We start from the raw sequence: 9,365 nt of genomic DNA on the forward strand, positions 1-9,365 counted from the left end.
TTTAATAGGAAAAAAAAAAAAATTTCGACTTTTTTTTATCGAACTTTCGAGTTTTTTTTTTTTTCATGCAATCGAATCGAAAATTAAAAAAAAATATCGATAAACACGTGACGCGTGGAAAATATAAATTAATAATAATAATAATAATAATAATAATAATAATAATAATAATAATAATAATAATAATAATAATAATAAACCGCGCGCGAATTTAATTAAAATAGAAAAGAAAAAAAAAACGAGTTTTTCTTTTTTATGTTTTATTTATTTTAATAAATATTTTTTCTCCTTCTCTTCCTCACCATCTCCCCCCTCCCCTTTCCCCGCGCCTTCAAACTTATAAATATATTTATATTTATGTACATAATATTATAAATTATAATACGTTTTTTAAAAAAAAAATTACTTTTTACCACCCTCTTTCCCTCCACGTTCCTACCACTTCACGCCCCCCAATAAAATCGTATTTTTTTTTATGTAAACTAATATTTTATTATTATTATCGTCGATCGATATTTATTAATTTTTTTTTATCGAACGTTCGAGTAATAAATTATTTATTACTCTGGTTGTTGTTGTTGTTGTAAAATTATTATTATTATTATTATTTTTATAAATAATTTTAACGGTTGACATGATGGAAATTACGCGTTTCGACAGTGATGGGATTCAAACAAAAAAGAAAAAAAAAAAAAAAGAAAAAAAATTTACGTTGAGTAATAAAATAAATAAATAAGTTAATAAAATTTCTCCCCCCCTCTCTCTCTCTCTTTCTTTACGCGTGTAAAAAAAATATATATATTTTAAAAGTAATAAAATTTTGATAGAACGTTGAAAGGTATTTATTAAATAATAATAATTGAAATTTTTCAAAATTGTTTTTGATAAATTTTTTTATTTTTTTTAATTTTAACCGACATGTTTTTATTTATTTATTTATTAGCGTTAAAAAATGTAATTTAATTATAAATAAAAATTTTGTTAATAAACTAAGATCGGTTAGAAAAACTTTATTTCCGGTTATTCGATATTTTTAATAACGAGTTTTTCGGAAATGAAATTAGTAAATAAAATATGTAAATGAAATATCCGTCGGGAGTGTAAAATGAAAGGGGATTAGTCAGTGAATGATTACGATCGCACCCCGGGAAAAGTATGATAGAGATGTGTCATCCTACAAAACGGATATCGAGGGTGGAAAAAAACTAAAAGATGGCCGAAAACGGAAACGGTTTCGATCATCCGGATATAAAAATACTTAAAAGATGTGCAGGGGCAATAAAGCTTGTTAAATTTCACCTGGAAAGAATGTTGGAAAATTCCGACAAGCACATAAAATTTTAATAAGACTAACGATAATAATAATAATAATAATGACGATAGTATAAATTTTAAATTTCGCGCGCGCGCTAAAAAATTTCCTCCTCTTTCTTTTGCCCATTTCCAAAAAAAAAAAAAAAAAAAAAACGTTTACTTAATTATTATTATTTCTCTTTATTTAATACAAATCGCGAAAAGAGAGAGAGAGAGAAAGAATGAGAGAAAGAGAGAGGGGAGGAATTATAAATCATAAATTAGGCTACCTACTAAATTACTAATTAGAATTAATCCCAAAAAAATATTTTCACGTTAATTAAAAAACCTTGACTGTAATAAAGAATAATGCGAATTGAATCAAGGATCGAAACGATAATGATAATAATGAAATTAAATGGATGAAAGAGAGAGAAAGAGAGAGAGAGAGATAGATGGAAAAAAAATTAAAAGAAAAAAGAGACGACGTATAAGGATACAATTGCGTGGGTTCAGGTAAAAAAAAAAATGTCGGAATCATTAAACGGATGAACGGAATAAAAAAAAATTAAATTTTTTCCTTTTTTCCCCCCCCCTCCAATATTCCCCCTCTGATATTTTTTCTATTACTTTAACCACTAATTCTAATACTACTACTGCCACTACTGTTACTATTAATGCCACGTCTCATTTGTAATTAATTTAATTTAAAAAAAAAAAACTTTTTTGAAAAAGGTAATAAATAATTGCGAGTTACATAAGGATATCAATTGATAAACGGATCATCGAGTTTTATAAATTTTCCTTCTTTTTCTTACCTTATTTGAGTTATCGAATCGATTAATCGATATGAAATCGATTCGATACAACGTAATCAAAATAAAAATAAACAATTTTTTTAATTATTATTTATTTTACATTTTTTTTTTTTTTTAAATTTTATTTATTATTAGTAAATTGATCTGTAGTTTAATTTATTACTATTATTATTAATTTTTTTAATTAATAATTTTTATTACGTAATCGATCGATAATTAATTAAATAATTAATAATCGAACGTTTAATTAATTAATTAATTATTTTATTTTATTTGATGAATGCAAAAACAAATTAATAATTTTTAATTTCGAATAAATTTTTTACATAATTAAAAAAATTTTTTCAACCTATAGAAATTTTCCGGAAAATTTCACGTATTGGGAAAAAGGAAAAAAAAAAACATAGCAGAAGACATCAAAAGGAAATATTGTTAATAATAATTTATAAATTATTATTATTATTATTTGTTTTTAACGAATGTGTAAATTTTTATTAAATATATTTATTTATATTTATTAACAACCGTTATTTTTCATTTATTAATTATACGAACGAAAAAAAATATTAATAATAATGATAATAAATAAATAATTAATTTAATTAATAATAATAATAATGATGATGATGATGATGAAGGTAGTGATAATAATAATTTTTTTTTTTTTGTTTCCATCATTACAAGTAGTCATAATAAATTTACATTTTTGTATTCGTTTCGCAATTCCTTTCGAAAACGAACAAGAGAAAAAAGAGAAAGAAAGAGAGAGAGAGAAAAATTGGTAATTTTTGGTAAAAAGGTAGTGGAAGTAGTAGTGGTAGTAGTAGGCAGGTCTTCAAATCCCTAATTCTACCGCCATTAATCTTAAATTTTTTTTTTCTGGCGGTAAAAATTCCTCATAAATTTCACCGCGTTTACCACCGCGTTTAAAAATTGGTAGCGTCAAACTTACTCTTCATCATCATTATTATTATTTATATTATTATTATTATTATTATCATCATCATCATCATCATTATCATCATTATTATTATTATTATTATTATTATTATTCATTTTCGAACTACCTTTCACCCGAATTACTTTTTTTTTTTTTTGACTTTTTCCACTATATTATTAATTACAATGAAAGGCACATTTTTTTTTCCGTTAATGATACATTTCCTAATTAATAATGATAATAATAATAATAATCATAATAATAATATTTATTCACACAATTATTATTATTATTATTAATAATATTTCATTCCAAAATACTGATTACGAAAATAATTAATTAATTAATCGATTACAATAAAATTTAATAAAATAATAATAATAATAATAATGACTTTCGCATTGATTTGTTAATGATGATGATAATAATAATAATAAATTATCAAATATACAAAATTATTCAAATTACACGTTTATTTACTTATTTTTTTTCTATTTACACGTTTCGCACTTAAAAAAATTAAAAAACAATCCGAATAAAAAAAGAAAAAAAAAACCAACAACACCAAAAACAATCAAAAAAAAAATTAGTAATAATAATAATAATAATAATAATAATGATAATGATAATAATAATAATAATAATAATAATAATAATAATAATAATAAAATTTAAAATAAAAAAAATTATAAATCGTCACTTTATTAAATTACGCGTCGCCGAATTTTTTTTTTCTTGGCGATGACGAGGTGACGATGACGACGAGGATGACGTCGATTATGTGAATAAAATTGTGAAAAACCAACGAATGCCAATAAAATAAGATGATGATAATAATAATAATAATAATTAAAATAGTAATAAACCTTTCGTGTGATAAAAAAATGCAAAGCGTATGTCAAAAGAGTCAAAATTTTCTTCTGCCCCTTTTGTTTCCTGAACGCCCCCTCCCTCCCTCCATACCCGTTTTAAAATCATTTCGAATTTTTCTTTTTTTCCGTCCCCCTTTTCCCTCCTCCCCTTCCCGCGAGCAGTTGCAATTTTTTTTTTTTAAAAAAACCAAACCCGAAAAAAAAACAAGCGTTGTTTTTGTTTTGTCGTCGTACCTTCCGTACTTTTATTTAATTATTATTTTCATAGAGTAAAAATAAAAATGGCGTCAAGTATTCGTCATTTCCGTTTTGGTTTTATATGAAATGAATTTCTCGAAGTTTTTTTTTTTCCTTTTTGCCAATTGTGCCTTTGTAACGATTATGTAATCAAATTCGAACATTAAATCCAAACCTATCTGCTCATCTATTTCAATTGTTAATCTTTTACCTCTTGAACCACCTGACAAACAAACAAACAAACAACAACAAACATATTTGATGCGGATAATAACGTGTCACGAACGAGAGGAATATAAAAAAAAATACAAATCAAACTTAAACCTACTACAACTACTACGATGTATTAGAAAAAAAAAAAAAAATTAGCAGAAAAATGTTTATAAATCAATAATCGGAAATTATTTGTTTAAACAATTTTTTATTTATTTATTTATTTATTAAAACCTTAAGCCGACAGGTACGATGCGTAAATAAATAAATAAATATTTATACGCAATTGTTATTTACGAACTCGTTTATTAATCGACCGTATATGGATGATTTTTTTTTCTTTTTTTTTTTGAATAATCGCCGAGGATTAAATTTATTAATAATAATAATAGTAATATTAATAATAATGATAATAATGATAATAATAATAAAACGTGTTTAAATGCAAATAAGTAAAAAAAAAAAACTGTTGAAAACATTGGTTAAAAAAAAAAAGTAGAAGAAAAGGTAAAGAAGTAGTGAGTTTGAATTTGTTTTTTTTTTTTTCTTCAGACAACAAACAGAAAACAATTCTAACATGTTGTTGTTGTTGTTGTCGGAATAATTCTTCTTGGAATCTTTCTATCATTTCACCGAAACGCTTAAACAACCGACCACCTTCTTAAAAAAAAAAATTCACGTTGTTGCTACTGGTATTTCGCATCTATCCTACCTCCTTCCTTCTTTCCTTATTTGTATTTTTGTTTGTTTGTTTGTTTGTTTCCGATCATTTAAAATCCTCTTAAAAACCCATCGATTTGAACAACAAAAACAACAAACAATTTCATTTTTATAAAATTATTATTATTATAACCGACAAAAAAGAAATTGCTTGAAAATTTCTTTAAAAAAAAAATTGATAATTTGTAATTTTCTAAATAAAAAAAAAATTTGACGACGACGACGATGATGATAATGATGATGATAATAATGATAATGATCGGTCTCTATTAACCAATAAAATGATACCTTCCAGTTATCATGTTTTGTAAATTACAAAAAAAAAAAACAAAAAATATGTCGCGAGTTTTTTTTTTAAATAAAAATTCAATACTTACGACCCTTGGGGAAATTTATGGAATCACAAAAGATATTTCCTACGCGCAATTTCCCTTCCCCCTCCCCCTTCATCCTCCCCAACTCTCTTTATAATAATGAAACAAACATGGTAGGGCAAAAATTTCCCGGAAACCGTAACATAAAAATTATTTATTTTATAATATATATAAATAAATAAATAAATAAATAAAAAACATGTGCATCGCGTGATGCATAATTCAAATTAATCAAAAATTTTTTTAGAAAAAAAAAACCGGTAATTTTCCGTACGGCGACACCACCTCTCATTGTTTCTTTTCAAATTTTTTTTTTTCAGGTATAATATTCAGGTATAATATATTAGAAAGAAGAAATAAAAAAAAAAGGTTATTTATTAGTTTTTCGAACTACCACACCGTTTACGTACGTAGGTGTCTAAAAACAAAAAAAAAACAAAAGATGAATAAATTGATCCAGAATATCATCATCATCATCATCATTTCTAAAAATCGAACACAGAAAACTTTCGAAAAATTCATTTACTTAGTCTGATTATTATTATTATTATTATTTAGAGAAAACAAAACAAAACAATAAACAATTTATGTGTTAAAATCGCAGGTTAAAAATCCGTTATTGTATTAACTTCCTGTATTTTCCCTTCCCTTTCCTTCGCTCCCCTCTATTCCCCCCCCACACGCGATACCTTACCGAATCGTTCAGGTGTAAAAATAAAACTAATAATAATAATAATAATAAAACGCAAATGGCGATTATACGTGATTTTTCATTCGAAATCTAATAGGCACGTTTCATTTTCTAGAAAGATCTGCAGCCTCCTGTTCAGTATCGCGATTACTCGAACAGGGTGTCGCAGAAAGAACAGGAAATGGTATCGTTATTAATTGCTGTTGTCTAGAATTTCCGTGACTTCTGCTCGACGAACCAGCACCACCACCACCACCACTGCCGGTTCCTCCTACAACATAAAAATAAAAATGAAAATAATGACAATAATAATATTTATCAACGATGTTAATTATGTTGTTTGTATTATGAAAAAAAAAAAGTTTGAGATGGTTATCGCCATCTTTCTAAAGTTACGTTCGAGATAAAAAATTATTACTCATTATTTCACACGACAAATAAATATTAAAAAAAAACAACGACAACAGCAAAAAAAACACAAAACACAAAACATAAAACATAAAACATAAAACTTCACGTCGTTTGAATCGTTAAAAAAAAAAAATTTAAAACTTCAAAATGCTGAAAAGTTTATTTAAAAATAATAATAATATTAAAAACACGTGAGAAAAATCGTTAAAATTATCAACATTCGACCTCGTTTAAAAACACAAAAGGGGGGGTGGGGAAAAGAGAAAAACAAACCGGAAGTTAGTCAATCAAATTTGATATAATTTACATGCCAACAGACCTGGATCTACTTGATGGCTAAGGCTAAAGATGACACCGTTTGGAAGTGACGGAGATGGAGCAGCGTACATCATTCCGTTTGATGTTTGGTACAAGACCCTCGGATAACCCCCCCCGGTCGACACGAGACCAGCTAAACAAATAAAAACCCCTTTAAAATAATAAATTTTTAATTTTTCCCCGAGGGGGGGAAATCACCAAACGCAACCCGAAGGAAGAGAGGGGTAAAGGAGAGAATCACAAATGTGACGTCCCGCGATTTTTCTTTATTTTTTTCCGTCCGAACCCGGAGGGATTTCCGCGATTTAAAAAAACAAAAAACGTACCTGAAATCACCGCTTGTGATGTAGAAGAAGAATTGATAATTTCTTCACCGTTGACTCCCGATTCTTCGGGTGACGGTGATTTACCATCATCTTCTTTTTCAATTATTACGGATTCGGGCCCACTTCCGCACGAGTCACCATCACCCACGCTATTTTCATCTTCCGATTTGATGGAAACGTCATCATCCTGAAAAGAGAGAGAGAGAAAATTAAATTAAATTAAAATCGTACTTTTTCTTTTTTCTCGTGCAAAAATTCTACAAAATAAATAAGAAAAAAAAGAGTAAAATTTCAATTTCGATTCTAGTTCCACGTGAGGATACCTGAATATTTTTTTTTAAATTTATTTTTCCATTCTAATTAATTCTAACGTAATAATAAAATTTAAGAAAAGACAAAAAAAAAAAGTATTTAACACAATGATGACAAACAATTTTTCGACTGACGCCACTTTTAAATAATTCATTTCGTGTCGTCATTGAGTCGAGGTTTTCGGCATACGATACCAAGCCTCACCCTTAAGACGAAAAATCGATAATAAATCGATATGAATCGATAATTTATTTTTCCAATCGATAATAAAAAAAAAAAGCAAGCAAGCAAGTGGTTACACATAAGTAAAACATTAATATTTAAAAAATACACAAATTTCCAGAAGTTTTGTTTACAAACGTCGAAAGGGAATTTCCGGTGAATTTCGTATGCCCATACGCACGCACGCACTCAGGCAGGCACTAACGCACACCTCAACCTGCCGTGCCTAATAAAAAAAACCCCTCGACAATTAATCATTAATTAATTTTTTTCTTTTCCAGGAATCCAAAACAAAAAAGACATCAAACGTTGTGTCAGAAACAGGTTTAAATTTTTTTAAAAATTGGCAACGTTGCATTATCCCGAAAAAATTAAAATCCGATTCCCCCTTAAACGTTAATTTATTATTATTATTATTATTATTATTATTTCCAGACAAGAAACGACAATTTTTGAATGAAAAAAAAAAGAAAGAAAAATCGCAAACAGACACACCAGACACTATCGAGGGTCGATAATTAGTCTTTTTTTTTTTCATTTATAATGTGAGGACTGGAGACAAAAGACAAACGCAAACAAACACAAACAGACAAACACACACACGCTTTATTTATAAGCAAAAAAAAAAAAAGAAACAAGAACAACAACGATGATAACCATTAGGAAAAACTTGATGTTTGCTTATTATCACAACACAAGCTCTCAACGACCGCCCGTGGATACATAATAATAATAATATTTTTAAAAAAATTTATGTTAATAATAATGATAATGATAATAAAACAAAGACGAATATTAAGTTGCACATTTCCATTGAATATGAATGCGAAAAAAAAATCCAAAGAGAGAGAGAGAGAGAGAGAGAAAAACCAATAAAAACGTTTTTTTTTTAACACCCTCCATGTTCATTTTGAAACCCATTAGCAAGTTTGTTACTTGTCACCACCAACGTTCCTGGTTCATGCACACACCAATGGATGAAAAACCGGATGGATGGTGTGCGAGACCATCAGGTACGTTAGGTGATAACACCCAAGGACGATTTTTTTTCACTCGAAAAATCTCTTTTTGATTTATCGATTGCATATGTCGTAGCAGTCGATCGAACAAATCGATGCGTGTGTGCGACATTCTATAAATCTTTTCGAAAATAATAATAATGATAATGATAATGGTAATAATAAAACCCACGCATTAATAATAAAAGCAATAAAATAAATAAATAAATATATACGCGCGCACGCGCACGAGTCGTCGTGAAATATTTTAAAATAAAAAATTTTTTTCCTTATCAATTCGTTTATCTATTGATGAAATTCCTTCTTTTCATCCTTATCACCTTTTTCTATAAATTTTCCCATTTCCGGATAATTTTTTAAAAGCATTTTCCACATTTTCCACAATTTAAAAAAAAAAAAAAAAAGAAAAAAACACGAAGAAATATTTAAGTTAAGTGAATACAACAATTTTTTTTTTCATTTCGTACGCAAAAGTTTTTCAATCCTAATAATAATAATAATAATAATAATAATAATAAACCTGGTGGGGGTGGAGTAAAGATCTTTTAGGTCAAAGAAACTATTTGTCAAGGTTTGGGGAGCGGTTATCCCGAAGTAAA

General features: G+C 27.2%; 1 protein-coding gene across 1 annotated transcript; it reads right to left on the minus strand.

Moving 5' to 3' along the window:
• Positions 1-6,262: 6,262 nt before the first annotated feature.
• Phum_PHUM516710 (uncharacterized protein) lies at positions 6,263-7,692 on the minus strand (the record flags this gene model as incomplete). Its single annotated transcript, XM_002431201.1, has 4 exons — positions 6,263-6,429; positions 6,889-7,020; positions 7,214-7,400; positions 7,645-7,692. 4 exons carry the CDS (start codon positions 7,690-7,692, stop codon positions 6,263-6,265), a joined length of 534 nt encoding a protein of 177 aa, XP_002431246.1.
• Positions 7,693-9,365: the final 1,673 nt, after the last annotated feature.

The sequence above is a fragment of the Pediculus humanus genome, genomic scaffold, assembly GCF_000006295.1.
Source record: "Pediculus humanus corporis 1103172108282 genomic scaffold, whole genome shotgun sequence".
Lineage (NCBI taxonomy): Eukaryota > Metazoa > Arthropoda > Insecta > Psocodea > Pediculidae > Pediculus > Pediculus humanus.